The sequence below is a fragment of the Neomonachus schauinslandi genome, chromosome 10 (assembly GCF_002201575.2).
Source record: "Neomonachus schauinslandi chromosome 10, ASM220157v2, whole genome shotgun sequence".
Classification (NCBI taxonomy): Eukaryota; Metazoa; Chordata; class Mammalia; order Carnivora; family Phocidae; genus Neomonachus; species Neomonachus schauinslandi.
In genome coordinates this window covers 39,057,772-39,077,901 of record NC_058412.1, presented here as the reverse complement: position 1 = coordinate 39,077,901, position 20,130 = coordinate 39,057,772, and the positions used below count along the sequence as shown (strand labels likewise).

The 20,130-nt window shown below is 46.5% G+C and overlaps 1 protein-coding gene across 2 annotated transcripts in view; it reads right to left on the bottom strand.

The window, feature by feature from the left end:
* The window catches only part of ST3GAL5 (ST3 beta-galactoside alpha-2,3-sialyltransferase 5), a 49,510-nt gene that overhangs the window by 10,286 nt on the left and 19,094 nt on the right, over window positions 1–20,130 (bottom strand). For both annotated transcript variants that reach the window (XM_044919137.1, XM_021697316.2), the window contains exons 2-4: window positions 13,072–13,195; window positions 10,726–10,837; window positions 1,222–1,565 (exon numbers count right to left, since the gene is read on the bottom strand). In XM_044919137.1, coding sequence (XP_044775072.1) covers window positions 1,222–1,565; window positions 10,726–10,837; window positions 13,072–13,195 — 580 coding nt within the window. The remainder of the gene's footprint in view (window positions 1–1,221; window positions 1,566–10,725; window positions 10,838–13,071; window positions 13,196–20,130) is intronic.

Below are 20,130 nucleotides of genomic sequence, written 5' to 3'. Positions count from 1 at the left end.
GACAGCAGTTCCACTAACGTCTGAGACCCCCAAACTAGAAATCCTGGTGTTCCCTGATGTTAACTGTCAGGCTGTCAGAAAGTCCTGTAATTTACTTTCTCAATATACCTCTTGGAAACACACTAGTCTCCATTTCCACTTTCTCCGCCTCACACCAGGCCCACACACTGCATGCACTGACCACAACCTCGAAACCCAGTCCCCGGCTCTAGCCTCTCCTGCCTTCGGTCAAACTCACACACTCCTGCTGAACAAATGTGATGGAAGACCCAGCATGCACTGTACTCCTGGTTCTGCACTTCCTTCTGATAGGGAGAATTTATTAAAATGCCTCAAGAGCCTTAAAAACAATGGAATATCTTCAAGCCAACAATTCTAAGGATTCTTAGAATTATTTCCAAGGAAATAATCAGAGATAAAGACATAAGTATGAGATATGCAAGGCATTTTCACAATAACAAAGAAACTGAAAAATTCAAAATATCCAGCAACAGTAGAACAGTTAAATCACTTATGATACTCTCATTTAAAGGACTACTAAGCACTTGGAAGAGTTAATTTTCCAAAAAATATTTAATGGCCTCAGAAACTGTTTATAATATTATGTTAAAAAAGCAAAACACTTGATAAGAATATAAATGCACTGGTTAGTATGTGTATAGAACAAAAGTGGAAAAAACACAACAAATTAATAGCGGTTGGTTATCTGGGCTCTGAGGGGTTATTTTCTTCCTTACATTTTTCTGTATTTTTTTAATCTTCAAGAATGAGCATATTTTGCTTTTATAAGGAAAACAATTTTTAGCCCGTGAAACCAAAAAGAATCTAGGATGAGTGGAGTACAGGCTGCGTGCGTCCTAGATCTCCGCCGGCCCGGCCTCGCGGGGCGCACCCACACCCAGCCCTGCTCCCGGAAGCCAGGCATCCCACCAACTCACCCCCCACCCCCCCACACCGCGTGCGCCTCTTGGTCCTGCCTAGCTCAGACTTCCTCCTGAATCTACCCAGCCTTCCAAACCTCACCTCCTCTTCAAAGGTTCTGCCAAATTAGGGTCAGTGTGGCAGTTTGGGGCATCCAATCATTTCATGTTTTTGTTTCAACGTCTCAAGCAGTAAGCCCCCTGCAGGCAGGGACTTAAGGCGCTCCCCGCGTCCCTCACTGTTGCTGGTGCGACGAGGACCAACAGCAGTGAGGTAAACTCTGGAGGTGAACCCATGTACCTTATCACAACATCGAACTGGTTCAGGGTATGGCCCAGCACTAGTCCGTGGAGTATTCCGCCACTTCCAATAACCACACAACGCCTACAGCTCTTGGCTCTCAAGTGTTCAGGCAGGTCATGCTCAGGCAGTATTTCCAAGAGGGTCTGGACTTGACTGGAGAACTGCCGGAATCCGAAAGGAGGATCATACTTGTACTCGGCTTCATTCACTTTGGGGGCCTCCTTCACGAAAGGTGGCAAGTCCGGGCTGTACCTGTGTTCAAACAACCGCGCCATCGACTTCTTCGCAAACTTGGGCCGGCACTCCTTTTGCAAGACTTGCTGAGCGTATTTCTGAGCTCTCTGGAATGAAATCACACCAAGCTGAGTTGGAGAAACTCTCAGGCATTAGAAATATCCTCTTACAGATGACACTGTGTCCTGTGATGTCTGATAGAGCTCCCTGTTGAGTCCTGTCTTTCAGCATAAAACGTCTGCTTTTTTAGAGTTAACTGATGCTCAGAAACGTAAAGAAATAACCTGGGAGAATCACAGGACAGGGAAATAAACTCCACAAGAATATTTACTTCATTATACAAGGAAAGTATGTCTTTGTACCCCCACCTCCTACCCCTAGCCTAAGCTTCTTCTCCAAATAAATTTGGGGTGAGATACATTGAAGTATCTCACATTGTATAAAACCCGTCACATGCTACCACATGGATGAACCTGAGAACACTGTACTAAGTGGAAATAAGCCAGTCACAAAAGGACTGTCTGACTGCACTTATGTTCACAGAAACAGAAAGTAGAATGGTGGTTGTCAGGGACTGGGGGGGTGGAGGGGAGGGGCAAGTGGGGAGATGCTGTTTAATGGGTCCAGAGTTTCGGTTCTGCAATATGTAAAAGTACTAGAAATCTGTTTCACAGCAATGTGAATACACTTAACAGGGCCAAACTGTACATTAAAATACAGTTGAGAGGATAAGTTTTATGTGTTTTGCTTTTTTTTTTTACCATAATTTAATAAAATTTCGTATTTCAGGTTCTTATCTAGCAGGATGAGAAACAGGCTGATTTATCAGTTGGGCAATGAGCTTCATGGAGTCTGGAATGCAAGTTACTCTAAATGTAATCAGGGCACAATGTCATGTCAACATAGAAGCGGCCTTGGTTTTGTATACGATTTTCCCTGCACATTGATGCTTTGCCTCCACAAGGAACTACCGCTGAAGGCCAAGTACAGTGACCCAGCTGAATGCAGCACCCCTCGGAGGGACAGGGTCCAAAGGCCCACTGGCCCCCGGCTCCTCCTGGCTCAGCCTGGCCCGACGCGGCCTCACAACCGCTTGGCTGGCAGTTCTCCCTCATCGTTGTGCTTTCGGTCCTTATCTCCACATTCAGCAGCGCTGGCCCTGCCCTTCCCCTCCTCCCACCAGGCTATCTTCACACACACGCGCGTACCCATGCATGCGTGTATATGTGTATGAAGTCCCAGAGTTCCTGGGATATTTAATTTTAGGACAGAATGTGTCTTTTAAACCAGGTCTATACTATAATGAGAATTACTATTGTGACATGTTATTTTAAATGTATGCCCCAACTATGTTTTTCCTCAAAGTTCTATTATTTTTGTGGTCTGGTTTTTGAATAACGAATATTTTTGTAGGAAAACACCTATCTTATTACAGCAGAAGGCCCCCTGCTCCTCCGTTTTGAAGTTACAGCTTCAAAGAGTTATTAGTAGCTGGTAAAAGCACACTGTCTGCATCTTGAGGATGTGGCCCCGTTTCTGAAAAGGGGAACCGATACTCTCTGAGCACAGATGAGGCTGCAGACACCATACGCAGTCACGGTCTCAGTCTCCCGTCACCAAATCTCCCACACTTTAAAATATGGCCGTTAGTCTCTTCACTCCGTGGGCTCAAGGGGGCATAACCAGTTAGAGGGCTGAGCTGGCGCTAATCCAGTCTGGTGACTTCCCGAATGCCTAAAACCACAGCCTCTGTCTACACAGAGCAGCACACAAACACCACCAGAGAGAACAAGAGTTTAAATACGAACCGGTATCTTTGTGAGCAGTCAGTGAGAAAGCCACGCAAGGACCAGTCGTGACCCTGAGCAGCACCAGAACGGAAGGCCTGCCAAGCCCACGTCACTCCGCAGCCCGTAGAGACTCAATGACGGGGGCAGGGTGAGCAGACGGGCCACCCACACCACACACGTCTGTCTCCAGACCTGAGGCCTGAAGGTTATGAACAGCAAGTCTTACAGAACAAGAGGTTGAATCTTTTGCTATAGAACGACATGTCAAGCATCTGGTGTTGCAGATCTCCTAGGACAGAAATGAACGTCTGAGAAGTGCCTGGAGGAACCCAGAGCAGCTTCGGGATCGACGCATGACTGGAAAGAGAAGTAGGTGATCAAGCCAGAAACCTGGGCTCAGCTATCCTGGGCTGCCAAATTTCCTCTTTAGAAGTTTCATTTGGAAGGAGGGAAATTTCATTCCATTTCCATTCTGGCAAAGAGCTCCATTTCAGGCTTCAAACTTAATTTTCTAGGCTGGGAGCAGCACAAGGCTTAGTAATCACCCTCTGACCGTGACTCACTCACAGCGGGGTGCAATACATCAATCCGGGGGAACGAGTGTTTGAAACACCACTGGAACCGTCTACGGCGACGGTAATTCCTTTTCTCCTTCTGTTTCACCTCATGTAGAGACGTGTAACAAGCCCTGAGAAAGCCCTGGGGAGCGTTTCTTCTAACCAGAAGCTGGTCCAGCCTCTCTCCTGCCTCCTCCATGCCTGGAAAGCCTGGGGAGGAGAAGCTAGCCTCGCGGAGCCGTGACAAAGAAAGGACTGTGACCGTCTGCTTCCCCCTGCTGCAGAAAGCTCCAACCCTGGAAGCCGAAGCAGGCCGGAGAGGAAGGACGCGGAGGGGTCTGGGTGGCATCCATCCAGGGTGAGGGCCACGGGGGAGCAGAGAACCGGAGACTCTCGCAAAGATACAGGAACTCCCACTTCTCTCAAACCAAGGCATGGAAACGAGGGCTTCGGTTTTTACAAGCCTTCCAGGCTGAGCTTTCTGGCTGCCCACAACGAAGAATAAACAGACAGCTGGTAGTTCCAATTGTCAGTGAGGTGGCCATTTGCCACGGGAAACCACCATGTGACAATTCACCGAAGGGTGTTTAAAAAAATCTAAGTAATTCTCCTCGGCAAAGTCTCCACTTTTGTTTCTACTGCATAACTTCTACGACAGTACTTCTCAGAAATGTAAGTAAATGGCATAATTCTTCGTAAAAGGCAACATTCTCTTTTCCTTCTTTAAATCTGGGACAGGGCACAGCACTGAGGCTGAGGCAGAGTTTGGGGGCTGGAGCTAAGCAAACCGGGGTGGGCGCCTGACTCAGCCACAGGCCACGTGAACGGAGGGCATGAGTTAGGTCTGTGAAAGGCCACTACTGCTCTCCTCCTCACGGGGCCGTTCTGCTGCCCCCCGCATTCTGCACTGTGCCCGAGACGTGTGAAGACTGGATACCATCACAGAACAGCGACCGCGGGCAAAGCTACTGCCACCCTGAACTCACGTTCAAGTTAGCCGTCTAGAACCTTCCCCTGGCTACCAGCGGGGCAAAATCTGAATAACCAAGTCACAGAAAGAACACCACAGTAACACTCAAGCAGTCAGGGGCGGCTGGGAACTGGTGGCTGAGGGAGGGGGACAGACTACAACGGGTGAGGGAACTCACTTGGGTGAAGGATGGAACGTTCTAAAATTGGACTGGGGTGATGGGGGTGTAACTGTGTAAACACAGGATGCTATCAAACCGTATGCTTAGGAGGAGCAAATCTTACGATGCGTATACTTTGCCATGGTAAACGGTTAGGAAAAAACAATCAGAAGACCTGGACGCTAGACCCAGTTCCAGATCTATTAACCAGCAGTGTAGCCTTGACTGAAGCATCCAGCCCTCGGTCAAAGCTTCAGTTCCCTCATCTCTTACATTCGAGGATGGTCTGGGGCAAAGGGCCGGCGCTGAGGACAGGAAAGAACCAGTCTAGAGGTGTAGGCGCCTGGACTAAAAACTCAGCCCAGGTCACTATGCTTACCTTGGCTACGTGAGTGTAGATCTGCAGAGTCAGAGGGAAGTAAATTTGGCCATAATTAACTACACAGCATAAAATGCAGTCCCCTGGGTGGTATGTGGTTTTTAGCTCTCTGAGAAGAGAGAGGGCCTAGTTCAAACTGTTGCAACCATGTGGCCCAAACCTAAACTGACAGGAATGTGCCCTCGTCTCTCCTCAAACATCTTTTAAATGCAATTTCACATCTGAAATGCGCTTTCAAAGTGTCTAGATCCTGGCAGAGACCACTGTTAGTCTTTTTAAAGAAATGGCAAATTAGGGGGGCATCTTTAAATAGAAAAGACAAAATCCACAACCACCACGGCCACACTTCTGCTGCTGTATTAACACAGGCCGGGTCCAGCACAACCAGACAATGCTCAGACTCCCACAGGGTCAGCAGGGTCCCTCTAACACGGCAAGCTGCTGAATATCCTCAGCAGAGCTAATGGGGCCTCATGGCTTTGAGGCCATCTTCGGCTAACCTACATCCGCAACAATTCAGATCTGTCTACACGCTCTTGGTGGTAAAGACCAATCTCCACCAACAGCCTGGAGACAGGGTCTTCTTTGTAGAGAGCTCATACCACCTCACAGCCATTGAGAACACCAGGACCACACCGGCCAGCTTCTGTGGCCGTTTCCTCTACTCTGGGGACTTGAGAGAGGGTTTCTGATTTTGCTTTAATGAAACATGACCAGATATCAAATTTGGGACCTGGTGAGTATGGCATTCAAGGCCTTTCCCTCTTTGGTCCTGGCTCATTTTCAGTCTTCTATCCTGCTGTTCCCCACCCCAATCCTCAGTGATATCCAGCTCTTGCTGTACGTCTAATTTGCAAAGCCCTGGAGAGCAAAGCTTTCTGCACACACTGCTCCCTCGGCCTGGAATGAAGCAGGACAACCTGTCAGGACCACTGTGAAAAGTGGGGCATTCTGACAGTGTCAACAATGTGAAAAAGCTATAAAAGAAGTCTCAAGTGAAAAGATAAAAAGCACCCCTAATTCCACCGTGGTTACAGCAGGCTTTCACTTTCTACTTTATTAATTTCTGAACTGACCAAGGCTTTCACAAACACGTTTGACTTATATCACTACTCCCTGATTTTTTCTTCTTTCTCTAGAAACTACAAGAGACTTTCTACTTTATTCATTTCTGTATTATCTGAAGTTTTGGACTTATTTTTGTAACTGGAAAAAATAATGATCTTTTAGACATCTTTTAGAACTGGGTTGATGTGGCAGTCACTGTGGGCTGCCTACTGGGTCTCCATTTCCCCACTCCTTAGGGAACCGTAGTTTTGTGCAGGAAGCTAATAGCCCTTCTCCAGGCAGGCAGTGGGGCCTGGGAGGCTGACCTTGCCCATCAGATACTCCCATCCCCCTTGTCAGGGACTGGTCAGGAATCCTCACTGCAGCCAATCAGGGCAGGGCACTGGCAGCCCTGAGAGACTGTTATTGGTCCCACGGTGAACTTAGGTTTAGAAACTGGCGCCATCAGCCTAAATGGAGGACTCCTATTTCATGGTTTAGGGGAAAGGGGATGGCGAGATTCTTTTTTTTTCCTGTCTACTATCCACTGGTGGATATGAGGAGAGTTGAACAGAAACTATCTGACCTATTCCTTGAAGGGATATTAAACTTAATGTACATTACAGAAAATACTCAAAGAATTGCCTGTTATTTAATTGTGGATTTTCTATTCAATTGGAGTTCAGAGATGAGACACCACACCATGGTTCAGTAATATCTCCCCTCCCTCTGGAGTTGAATATACCTAAGTACATATTCATTAACACAGAATGTTAGCACACAACCCCATCTCCCAAGGGCTTGCTTAAAGGACAAGTGGGAAAGACAGTTAAAACATTGCAGTGTAAGTGTTAGGATTAAAGTATGAAGGCGCTTCTAGAAGACAGAGTAGGATGGTCAGAGAAAGCTTCTTAGAAAAGGTAACTCCTGAGCTGAGAGTTGATGTAAAAATTAGGAGCAGAGAGGCCAAGGGAGGGAAGGGCTCCAGGCAGTGAAGTTAGAAAGAACACAGCAAACACAGGGGAAAGTCTTTTCAACAAATGGTGCCAGGAAAACTGGATATCCACGTTCTAAAGAAAAAGGTTGGACCCCAACCTCCCACCATATACAAAAACTAACTCAAAATAAATTAAAGACCTACATTTAAGAGCTAAAACTATAAAACTCTCAGAAGAAAACATAGGCTCAGGCAATGATTTCTTAGATATCTGACATCAAAAGCACAAGGAACAAAAAGGAAAAAGAGATAAACTGGACTTCACCAAAATTAGAAAATTTTGTGCTTAAAAAAAAAAAAGAAACTTTTGTGCTGAAAATGACACCATCAAGAAAGTGATAAGACAATCCACAAAATGGGAGAAAATACTCGCAAGCCATATATCTGATTAAGGGACTGGTAGCCAGAATATGTAGAGAACTCTTACAACTCCGTAATATAAAGACAAATAATCGTATAAAAAAATGGACAAAGAACTTGAATAGACATTTCTCCTTAGAAGACATACAAATGGCCAATGAGCACACAAACAAAGAGGCTCATCATTAGTTACCAGGGGAATACAAATCAAAACCATAATGAGGCAGAAAGAAAGAAGCTCGACCGAGGGGTTGTGAAGGGATTTAGTGCCGGGCACCGGCAGTGCTGGGCCGCAAAAGGAGGCGGAAGAGCCTGGCAGGAACCAAGGCACAAAGAGCCCTACAGGCCAGACTCAGAAGTCTGGATATTCTAAAGGTAATGGGAACAAATCAGAGTTTGAAACCAGGATGCACCGTACCGGATTCAATTTTTGGAAATATACTACCGCCATAGTGGGTGTGTGCCCTCGTGTGCCCATGCCTGGACGCATAAAGGCGGGTAAGGAGACATGAAACTGGGGCAACGGGTGGGAGCAGAGGAACTGGAGCATCATTCCTGTTCCCGGAATCCCAGAAACTGTCTATTTTTATAAACACCATCCTTGTTTTCAAATAACTTCTATTTTAGATGAGACAACAAAACACTTAGGTAAATTACTGTATCAAATGGAGTTTCAAAGTACGGTTGAGGTGCAGCGTCGAAGGCACTGAGTTGGGGACCAGCACTGAGAGCAGGGAAGAAACGAGCCTATCCTTTCCAGCCCGGTACTGATAAAATTACAGACAACCACACTTTCAGGGCTGGAAGGGATCAGAAAAGCCCTTGCGCCACCGACTGTCTGATGCCTAAATTCTATCTACAGGACCAGTTACCCTGGCTTTGCTTCAAGAGCTCCAGAGATACGCCACAAGGGCGGCCCATTAATCCCATCTTCTGATGCCTGGGACCATCACCTCCTTCTCCTTTCAGCTGGGCTGCCTTTCCTGGATCCGCACGTCTGTCACCAAGGCCACCCGGGCGGAGCTGCCCCTCCCGGAGGCCCGCAGCTGCCACGTGCCCTGCACCAGGCCGTCTGTCCTGCCGGCTACGCAAACGTTCCCATCCCTTCCAAGGTTCCTCGGGGACACGGTCTTGAGTCTCTTCTCTGGTCATCCTCAGAAGTCACTGGGACTCCTTGGGGAACCTTCCAGAGTAATAGCCGTAATGATCAGAGCACCTGTCTGAGCTCTGCAGGGATGAGCAGACCATCCCTGGGCTATTAATGTCGCTTATGGGGAGCAGCTGAAGGCAGCCACAACACAGGCCGATGCAGACGGCGCTGGCCAGGCCCAAAAGCTGCAAAGCTGATTTTACCCCTGGTGTTACTACAGCCCATCTTCTCCATCTTGGGCTTGTGAAATGGCGGGTTGGACAGAGCTCCTGTCTCTCCTCAATTAACCCGGTCTTGAGAGTGATTATCTTTGCAGTCAGTCAGACGGTCTGTAGCGTGACTAACTAAGTGGGCAGGAGAAAGAGGCCGCAAAGAGAAGGCGGACAAGCACGGCGAAGAAGCAAAGGCAGGAGTTCAGGGCTGTTGGGACGTCTGCAAGGCCAGCCGGGGAGGAAGGCGGGAGGCCCGAGCAGAGGCATGGGACACGTCCTGCTCCACCAGCACGGAGGGGCTGGCGCTGGCGGAACGGAGAGCGGAGAGCGGCAGCCAGCCTCCGGGGACGGCCCCGCACGGGGAGGCAGGCTCTGGGAGACGCGACGGATCTGCAGGGGCCACGCTGCGCATTCGTTCTTTACACTCTCTTCGCCTGCCTGTCCCTCAGCACAGGTGAGAGGCTGCTTCGCAGGACGTAGAGACTGAGGGAAAAAAACGCATGACTACAAACGACTAGCAAAGGAGCTCCGTGCACGTTATCTTATTCAACTCTGAGGGCCGCCCTGTCACACAGATGGTGTTGTCTGCATTTCAGCGCTGAGAAAACTGGGACTCAAAACAATTAAGAAACTGCCCAAGGTCTCGTCTTTGACTAAGTGGCCTTTAGACTTGAATCTAGGTCAGAAATTTAAGGTTCCTCCTCTCTGCATCAGCCTACCTATAACTCCTGGCTCCTTCTGCGGCCCTCCCCTACCCGGGCAGAGAGCAGGCAGCAGGGGCTCGGACTCGAGACCGCGCTGCTGAGTCCAAGCCCCGGCTCCACCGCGGACTAGTGAAGGTGACCTCATATAGGCCGCCTAATCTCCCCGTCCTTCCGTCGCCTCAGCTGTGAGGTAATGACAGTTCCAACTACGAGGGTTAAATGCGTTTACAGTGCTGAAGCACTTTTAGAATAGTTACACGGTATACACTAAGCTAGATTAACTAAACTGGTTAACTAAACTAGATGTGGACTTGGGCAAGCAGCTTAACCTCCCAGCATTCATCGGTCAGAATACTGGGCTATCGCCCCGTCGTGATGATAACGCGCCCACACATGTTGGTCACCATTATGGCCATGCTACCTGACTTCAAATCATCTCTTCTTTCATCCAGGACGGAACGTTACTGGATCATCTAACCACTCACATAACCCGTGAAATGAGCATTTAACAGGTCAGTTGATTTAGAAAAATAAATACAAACTGAAAGGAAAAAGCTTGAAATACAGTGTGAAATCGTTAAAATGGAAAGTAAGAATGACGTGACACCAAAAGAACTTGCCCCTGTTCTAAGGACGTGTGTGCCATTAACAGCACAGCAAGCCCGCCCCACGGCAGGTGCCTAGAGTGGGTCAAATGCAACTCACCCCCCCCAAACGACTTCAGTACGTGGACGAAGAATACTGTGGGGCGGGTGGGTTGGTTATTTGTTTTGCTGGGGGGGGAGGGGCTGTCTCTGATTTTGGAGCGCCTAAGATGGAGTGTTTTCCTTCTGTTTATAACTTTCCTGAGGACTCGTTTATAACCCTTTAGAGATGATATTTCTGTTTAAGTATAAACTTGGAAATACTTTAATTTAAACCACACCAATGGCATATCTAACCTTTACACGGTCCGGGTCCACATAATGCATTTTTTTCATGTCACATTCTTCAGTAGTATAATTTAACTTGAGAATATAAAGGATCCACACTCCAAACACAAGCAATGTGCACCTGGAAAAAAAATCAATTAGGTATAATGATGCAGTTATGTGATAATCAAGAGAAATCATGTGAAATAAGGGAAAACCTACCCCAGCTTGAGTTTGCCTGCCAGGTGACATGAAAGTACAGCCTTTAAGGGGACCTTCGTGGCTGACTTAAGGCACCATTTCTTACTTTCCTGACAAGAAAAATTAGTCATTTACGACTATCTTTGTTCTAAGTGAATACAGAGAAAACATTTTTCTGCAAAGGCACCCTAATAAAATATGAATCACAATGCAGACCACTGGACTTTACAAGACGCCCAACCGACTGAGCCACCCAAGTACCCCCAGAAACCTCATTTTTAATAAGCTAAGTGATACTGATAAACTAAAAGTAAAAAAAAAAAAAAAGTTTAAACCTAAGTTTAGGAACCATTGTTTTAAATAATTTGTGTTACTGAAAAAAGAGTTAAGGAATAACCTTAATGGGAAAATGATCCCTTTTCTAAAGGAAGGGACAGTTTAAAAAACACAGCATCTAGCACAATATACTATACACAATAGATGCTAAATTCTTTCTTTTTTTTTTTTTTTTAAAGATTTTTTTATTTATTCATTTGAGACACAGAGGTACAGAGAGAGAGAGAGAGAGAGAGCATGAGCAGGGAGAGAGGCAGAGGGAGAGGGAGAAGCAGGCTCCCCGCTGAGCAGGAAGCCCGATGTGGGGCTCGATCCCAGGACCCTGGGATCATGACCTGAGCCGAAGGCAGACGCTTAACCATCTGAGCCACCCAGGCGCCCCTACATTATTTCTTAATATTTAAGGATGATGCAAGAAAGTATTGCTAGGAAGTGTTTTCAAGACTTCTTGATTCTTCTTTCAGTAGGCTCTCCCATGAAAACCTGAACAAGCATCCTAATTTTCCCCTGGGATGGAGTACAATGTTAAGCGAATAGGATGTTACCATCTGTGTAAAAGCAGGGGGTTAGTAACACACACACACACACACACACACACACAATTTCTTATGTACACAAGACTGGTAATACTGGTTACCTTTAAGTGGGGGGCAGGAAAGAGAGGATATTTTACTGAGTACTTTTAATATCTTCTGAATTTTAAATCTTGTGAATATAGTATTACTTATCCTTCTCCCCAGCCCCCCAAAAAGGCATTACATTTGGTGCATATAATTCCCTTATCTTGATTATGAACAAACAAGGAAGGAAGGAAGGAAGGAAGGAAGGAAGGAAGGAAGGACGAACAGTATGTTAAAAGCAGGCCCGGTACCTCCAGCACTGAGGACACTGCACTGGAATGCCCGGTCGTGAGTCTGTCGTGCCCACATTGTGCGCAGCGTGGGCCCAGGTCGACCTCGTTCACTGCCATGGGCCGGCATCCCACACAGTGCTGGGCATGTCAGGCCTCAGTAAATATTGGTTGATGACAAAAGGAGATGGAAAATAATAATGTACATTTCCTTTTTCTACTTTCCTCTTTCTACACCCCCTAAATTAGGGGTATTTTCAAAAGGGTGATTTTTTTGTTTGTTTCTTTCTCTTTTTTTAAAGATTTTATTTATTTGAGAGAGAGAACAAGAGAGAGCACGAGCAGGGGGTGGGGCGCAAGGACAGAGGGAGAGGGGGAGGGAGAAGCAGGGCTTCTCTGAGGTGGGTCTTGATGCCAGGACCCCACAATCATGACCTGAGCTGAAGGCAGACACTTAACTGACTGAGCCACCCAGGCGCCCCGAAAGGGTGATTTTCAACTTGGTTTGGCTGCTACCAAATGCAACCACCAAGTCCCTCCCTTAACAATTCTACCACTTATTAGGATATAAGGGTGACCTGGCTGACACACCTATCATCTCTTTTAGTGTTCAATATTTAAGGCTCTTCAAAAGCTGTAGGGGACTTTAATTAACCGTATTTTTAGATGAACTTGAAATGGCTAAGGGGAAAAGCCCCCTTTCATTACGTAATGGCAGGGAGCGCTGTGCACGTTTAAGAGCCGCTCTCTCAGGCACTGAGGCTCAGGAACAGAGCCTGGGCGCTCCCTGGCTGGCACTGCCCTCTCAAGAAGTACAGCATGATGCATAAACCCAGACGTCTGTGTATGGAACCTGCACTTGAGTGTGCCTTTATATGACCTTTGGACCAAGTATGAGAGCCATCCTTCGGGTCCTACTGCATTCTTCTCCCAGCTCCCCACAGCTGACCCGGCCAGGGAGGTCATAAGGCCCAAGGGCTCATACTTACTTTAGGATGTCTTTTATCAACAAGTTGGGTCTTCTCATCTTGTTTTGAGCTCGGGTGTACCATTGCAGAGAGGGTCTTGAGCGATCGCTTCTCAGTTTCACACAGTTATACTCACTGGGCATTGCTGTGAAAGAGAAGAAGAAGCCAGGGCAGGGAAAGGAGGGAGAGTCAAGCAGGTGATGTTTATAAAAAGCCTTTAGGGGGCACATCCATAGTATGGAATACTACCCAGCAACAAAAAAGAATGAACTAGTGATACACTCAACAACCTGAATAAATCTAAGGCAACTATGCTGAGCCAATACTAAAAGTTTACATGTTGTATGATTCCAGGTATATAACATTCTTGAAATGTCAAAATTATAGAAATGGAGAACAGATGAGCAGTTGTCAGGAGTTATGGAGGAGTGGGCTGAGTGTGGCTGGATCCTTGTGATGATGTAAATATTCTGTGTCTTGACTGTATCCCCATCAATATCCTAGCTGTGATAGTATACTATGGTTTTGCAAGATGCTGCCAGTGGGGGAAACTGAGTAAGGGGTACATGGGATCTCTCTGTATTATTTTTTACAACTGCACATGAAACTACAGTTATCACCAAATAAGAAGTCTGATGTTTTTCAAGAGCCATTACCTTTTAGAGGTGCATACGAACTATTTACAGATGAAAAAGGAGAAATGAGATTGGCTTCAAAAAAGTCAGGAAGGGGATAAGAGTGCACATGGGGGAATGAATAAAGCAACACTAGCTTTAAACTGATTAAGTGTCAAAGCTGGGCACTGGGTACATGGGGCTCTGTATACCATATTCCCAATATTCTCACGCTTTGTACATTTGAAGTTTTCCATAATTAAAAAAAGTTTAAAGAGGAAGTGTTACATTAAAAACAGAACAAAAGTGTTACACTAAGGGGAAAAAAATGGCAATTTTAAAAGATATTTTTCTTTAAAAATTATATGTTCTTGAGTATACTTGCCTATTTATTCTTTTGAATTAATTGTATTCTCAAGTTTTCAATTTCTAAATAATATTCTATGGGGTACTCTAGTAGAAATCGGTATGTCTACCCCTTGCGTAAGTTTCCCCCTTCCTCTCAACTTGGTAAAACGCTGGATTTTTAGCTAGGTGCGTGGCCTCCCAGCATAAAGACTACATTTCCCAGCCTCCCTTGGAACTAGGTATGGCCTCATGACTAAGTTCTAGCCAATGGGATATGAGCAAAAGTGACTTGTACAACTTCCAGGGTGTATGCATTGGCATACACCTTTACCCCTTTTCCTGCTGGCTGAAATACTGACACATGAGGAGCCACTGTGGACCACACAGAGAGCACACCACCAAGGGATGGTGGAGCAACAGCAGAGACGGGGCCTGGGTCCCCGGACAAGCCTAAGGACAGAGCCGCCAGTCCACCTTAGACTGCCTGCCTCTGGGCTGTCAGAAGATGGAGAAATAAACTTCTATCTTGCTTAAGCAATTGTTAATTAAAAGTGAAGTCACAGGGCGCCTGGGTGGCTCAGTTGGTTAAGCGACTGCCTTCGGCTCAGGTCATGATCCTGGAGTCCCGGGATCGAGTCCCGCATCGGGCTCCCTGCTCGGCAGGGAGTCTGCTTTGCCCTCTGACCCTATCCCCTCTCATGTGTTCTCTCTCATTCTCTCTCTCTCAAATAAATAAATAAAATCTTTAAAAAAAAAAAAAGTGAAGTCATAGCTCAGCTAATCTAGGCACCTATTATAGTATGCTATTATGATAAATTTATATATTAAGGAACAATATCTTTACTATAGTCTTTCAGCCAAGAGGCAGTTATATGTCATTATACACTTTATTTCCATTAAAGTGTCATTTCCTTTGAAAAAAATCTTTTACCAAATTGACGTTCAAGTAGTTTATGTTTTTGCTACTGGAAACAATCTCTCCCTCCACTCCAATTCTAACTGTGTAGCAAGAATTTTCCTAGATACGTATCCTTCTGAATAGTTTCAAAAAGACAGTGCCAAGGACCTCACCAGTAAACCCTTGCTGAAGAACAACTGAGACCTGGAAGTTTTCAAACACCGCAACTTTGGGGTTACTTAAACGCATGGCCAGCCAAGTGGTGGGAACCAGCACGCTCCCTGTAACCAGTACATATATAAAACAGACATTTCTAAGATGTCTGTGTTTTTACAACCAGAATGACATGCAATTCACCCCGAGGCGGACCTCCAGCAAACACAGTGACTGCGGTGTCAGAGAGGAGCCCGTCTCCACCTCTGCCTGTCTCTGTTGCGCTGGACAGCGCCAACCCCGCAGGCCGTCCCGCAGGCTGTCCCCGCAGGCCGTCCCCGCAGGCCAGAAGCCTGTGAACCTCCTTTCCCCCACTGGCCTGCCCGATTCCTGCTGAGCTGTCACTGTGGGACTTCCTGGTAGAAGACAGGAGGAAGACAGGAGGAAAGCAGCAGCCTTTCCGGTCCCCTGATTCAGCACAGCCTCTGGCAGGGGTGGTGACAGTCACAGGCAAGAGAGGGTGACTACATGTGACTCCAGCAGCATCGGTGGGCATCTAGCATCATCGGTTTCCACTCGAGAGAAGTGATGGCACCTCCAACAGCTTTGTGACAAGTACAAGCCTCAGCCCAGGGTGACAGAAACTTCCTGATCTCTGGCTAACACTCCTACACCTCTTTTATAGATTTTATTTATTTATTTATTTATTTATTTATTTATTTATTTATTTATTTTATTTATTTGAGAGAGAGAGCGAGCAGGTGGAGGGGCAGGGAGGGAGGAGGGAGAGGGAGACTCTCAAGCAGACTCCAAGCTGAGTGTTGAGCCCAACGAGGGGCTTGATCTCACAACCCTGAGCTCATGACCTGAGCCGAAATCAAGAGTTGGATGCTTAACCAACTGAGCCACGAAGGCGCCCCTGGCTAACACTTCTTTCTCACTTTGGCATCTTCAGGTCTGCTGACGTCTTTGCGATCAATCCCCTGCATAAAAGCCCTCCTTGCCGGAAGCATCTCCACGGTTTCTGGTTTCCTGCTGGGCACTGACTGGTATATCAGATGATGCTCTCCTGCCACTTTCAGGAAAGTAGAATTGTTCAAGGAAAGGAGGGGCTCTGGGGGTGACAGAGTCTACCATCCTGAAATCCTTCCTCTTCTCACTATCACTGCCATACAATACAATCCATTCAAATGCTTAAAAACAAAAATAGCTGTTTTGGTTTTTTTTCTAATCACACTGGAGAGGATCTCAGGAGAGGGAGTAGAAGAACACAGAATCTACAGCCTGACACCTGGGCTCAGCTCCTCCCCCTACCAGTGGGGAAGCTTTGGGCAAGTCACTATAACTCCTGCAAGCTCAGTTCGCTCATCTGTAAAATGGGGGTGGTCATATTACCTACCCCATCGGATTCACGTAGGGAAAGTGGGTGCACATCACAAGCACTACGCACCTGCTGGTTGTCACTACTATTACCACAGAAAAAGGGAACTTACAGGCGCCCAGTCTCATCTGACAGGATTCATCTGTTGGGGCTTTAAGGCTCTTGTGTCTTTTGGTCACCCTCACTTCCAGACACAGGTTTGACTCTAGCCTTATCATGGAGTAGTCCTTTCTTCCGTCCATCCCATTTCCCTTCCGGGTGTCTCTGGAGAAGCAACATCCTCCTGAAGCCCCTCACACACTCCCCCACGGTCAGGTCCTGGCCAGTATCCTCTCTCTCCCCCACCCCCTTTCTCAACCTGCAGAACTTTTAAATGCTCAGGGTTCACTGGCCTCTCACCGTCCCTGCTCCCTGTGATGGCTGAGCCGCTCCCAGCCTGTCTACCTTCCTTCACTCCGTCTGCACACCATGCCTGGGATACCTTGCAACCACATTTCCTCTAAAACCTCTTGAACCTTCCCTTAAACTCCCACACGCACATCTTATGACTCCAGGGTCCTGGTCTCCACCACCAGCACAATCTTCTCGTCCCACAAATACTCACCGCAAGGCTTCACCATCTGCCTTTCACTCACTGCCTCAAGGGAGAGACCCCCCCAAGCCCCTCTCTCTGTGCGGACCTCTCACCTAAGCTCAGACTATGCACCCGACAACCTGCCTGCTATCTTCATCTCAGACAACATTACGAAGCAGAACCTGGCACTTTCCTCTATTCCTTACATTATTTGGAAGCTGTGCCATCCATTCAGCCATCCAAGGTGAAAACCTCTGTGACAGAGGTTTCCAACTCAGGCTTCTAACTTTCATTCCCAGCCCCGGTCAATCTCCAGGGTCTCTCGATCATACCTTCCTGAACTTCTCATGCCTATTGACATTCCTCCAGTGATCAAGTCCCTGGACTCCCTGTCTTGATTCTGTCTCCTCAAAGCCATCTTTCTAAAAAAAAAAAGTATCCTGTTTAATGATTTCCAGCTCATCTCAGGTTTTATGACCCCAGGTGACAAACCTGTCACACTCTGGCCACACAAAAGTACTGTTAGAAGCCCAGATGTGCCAGATTGTTACCTCAGTGCCTTTGCACATGATGGAATTCCAATGTGAACCCCAACAATCTGCCTGGTAAACCACTTTTCATCCTTAAACCCTCTCCTCTGTGAAGATAATTTTTCAACACCATGGCCATCCCCGGACACTTCCCCATCTTTGTTGATTGCAATGAGCTGATGTTGTCTGTGTATATTTTAGGTCTCCTCTAACATTCTGCAAGCACCTGGAGGAAGAGCTGCAGGGCCAGAATTTTGTTCATCTTTGTATCCCCAACACCTAGGACAGGGCCTGGCACACAGCAGGTCCTTAGGAAACCTCTCGCATTGAGTGGAATGTGCGTTGCATGCCTGTAACCTGTCTTCAAACAAGGTAAGCATCCTCCAAAAATGTTATTTTCCCCAAAATACCTAAGATAAAAACTGAAAGTTAAGGGGCGCCTGGGTGGCTCAGTCGTTGGGCGTCTGTCTTCAGCTCAGGTCGTGATCCCAGGGTTCTGGGATCGAGCCCCGCATCGGGCTCCCTGCTCAGCGGGAAGCCTGCTTCTCTCTCTCCCACTCCCCCCTGCTTGCGCTCTCTCTCTCACTGTGTCTCTCTGTCAAATAAAGAAAATCTTTAAAAAAACAAAAAACAAAAAACAAAACCCTGAAAGTTAACAGAAATTATAATAGCAAAGAATAAAGTATAAGCTCCACTGAAACATCTACAACGTCCAACAACAGGGAATCTGTTGGTAAATGATCACCACAAGTCATCACTGCAGTATCTGTGGCATCAGCCTCAGCATCACCTGGGGGCAAGTGTGAAATGCAGTCTCAGGTCCCCCAGATCTGCTAAATCAAGGGATTCGTATGAACATTAAAGTTTGAGAAGCACTAGCTTGAAGTATTGGGTATATACACTGACACAGAAAGACACTGTAAGAAAAAAATAGTTTTATAAAAATGTATAGAGATATACACAGAATCACGTTCTAGGACGTTTCCATTCAATGTAAGAGAATCTGACTTCCCACCGAGTTTCATCAAATCCTCCTACTTGAGCTTGGAAGGTATTCTTCTGATTTACAAGAGACCATTTGGATTCCATGCCCCTCAACATCACAAAAGGACAGCCAACCTGAGTCATCTTCACAAACGTACAGCTGATATACAGCTAGGTAGGTGGCCTTGAGATGCTCCCTCAGAGAACCACAGTTTATAGTCTTGTTTAGCTCTGCAACATCCACACTGTTCATTCACTTCTTTCATCTTTAATGTTCTATTCGGTGGAGGACGGGTTGCATTTAAAGGTTCAGTTACACAAACATTAAGCCATGGGCATGTTTTGTTAACAACTGCATAACTGTGCACCATTAATCCTAAAAGTAATTATACTTTTAGCTAATAAAACGATCAGAATGCAGGAGAAGACTGTTTATATATCCATAAGTGTATATACGTACAAAGATATTTAGAAGGAAGCACACCTATATGTTATCGACAACTGTGAGTAAGCTCACTTTTCATTTTGCATTCTTCTTATACTCCTTGAATTCTGGCATTACTGCTATTATTTCTGAAAACTTAAAGACATTTTCATGGGGGGAGGCTCCTTACCCTATGATGAAAAGAAATCTGAGAACCACTTAAATAAAAAATATTCTTAGGAACCCTGAAGCATCTCTACTGTGTGAGGAACAATATCTCATAAATAAGCTTAGTTAAAGGCAAAAAAGTCGAAACGCAGTTACTGTATTTGGGGGAAGTCTGCTGAGCTGGAAAAAATATATATTTATGGAGAAGCAAAATGAAGAACGTTGACATTCAGCAAGTCCAGTCTGTCTGAGGAGCAGACACTGAGCTCCCCCTGCCAGTTGATGTATGGAAGCCCCATGCCCAGCTCGACTTGAACATCAGGGGGCTTCAAAAAACCGCTGGGTGACAGAGGCCCTCCTAGAACTTCAGAGGGCTCGCGCTCATCTGCTCTGGCCTGGCACTGCGGTGTGTCGCAAACATGTCCCCCCGCCACCAACTTGCGCATGCGCACACAGACCGCATTCACTTTGGTGATCTGGACCCTCCACTCCATTCGACTCATTTACCTAATGTGAAGAACGCTCAGTTTAGAATGATAAAACCACTACCGATATGCCCTACTTACCAAAACCGCCTATATGGAGATTCTCAGATGCATGCTTAATTTTGTCTTTATAACAATCACTATCATGAGACATGTAATCTATAAAGTCTTTTCTTTTTAATAAAATTCGTCTCTTGTCCCCCCCAGCCAGAATATAGATGGCATGGAGGCAGGGGTCTTCACTTCGCTCACCACCGAATTCACAGTGCCTAGGATGTTAAGAGGCACATGATAAGCATCTAGTACATATTTATTGAATAAATACTCAGTTTCTTATGAGAGTTTCAGAAGTGATGGTGGTTTCAGGCATTCCTCCAAGGCCTTTTGTTGGCAGGCCATCACCAACGGCTTGCTTATCTTCTTCCATCCCACGGCACCCTCTTGTCCTCCTTCCCCATCTCCTTCATGGTAGCTCTTCTCCTACCATCTCCTCCTAAGTGGTAGGGTCCCAGGGCTCATAA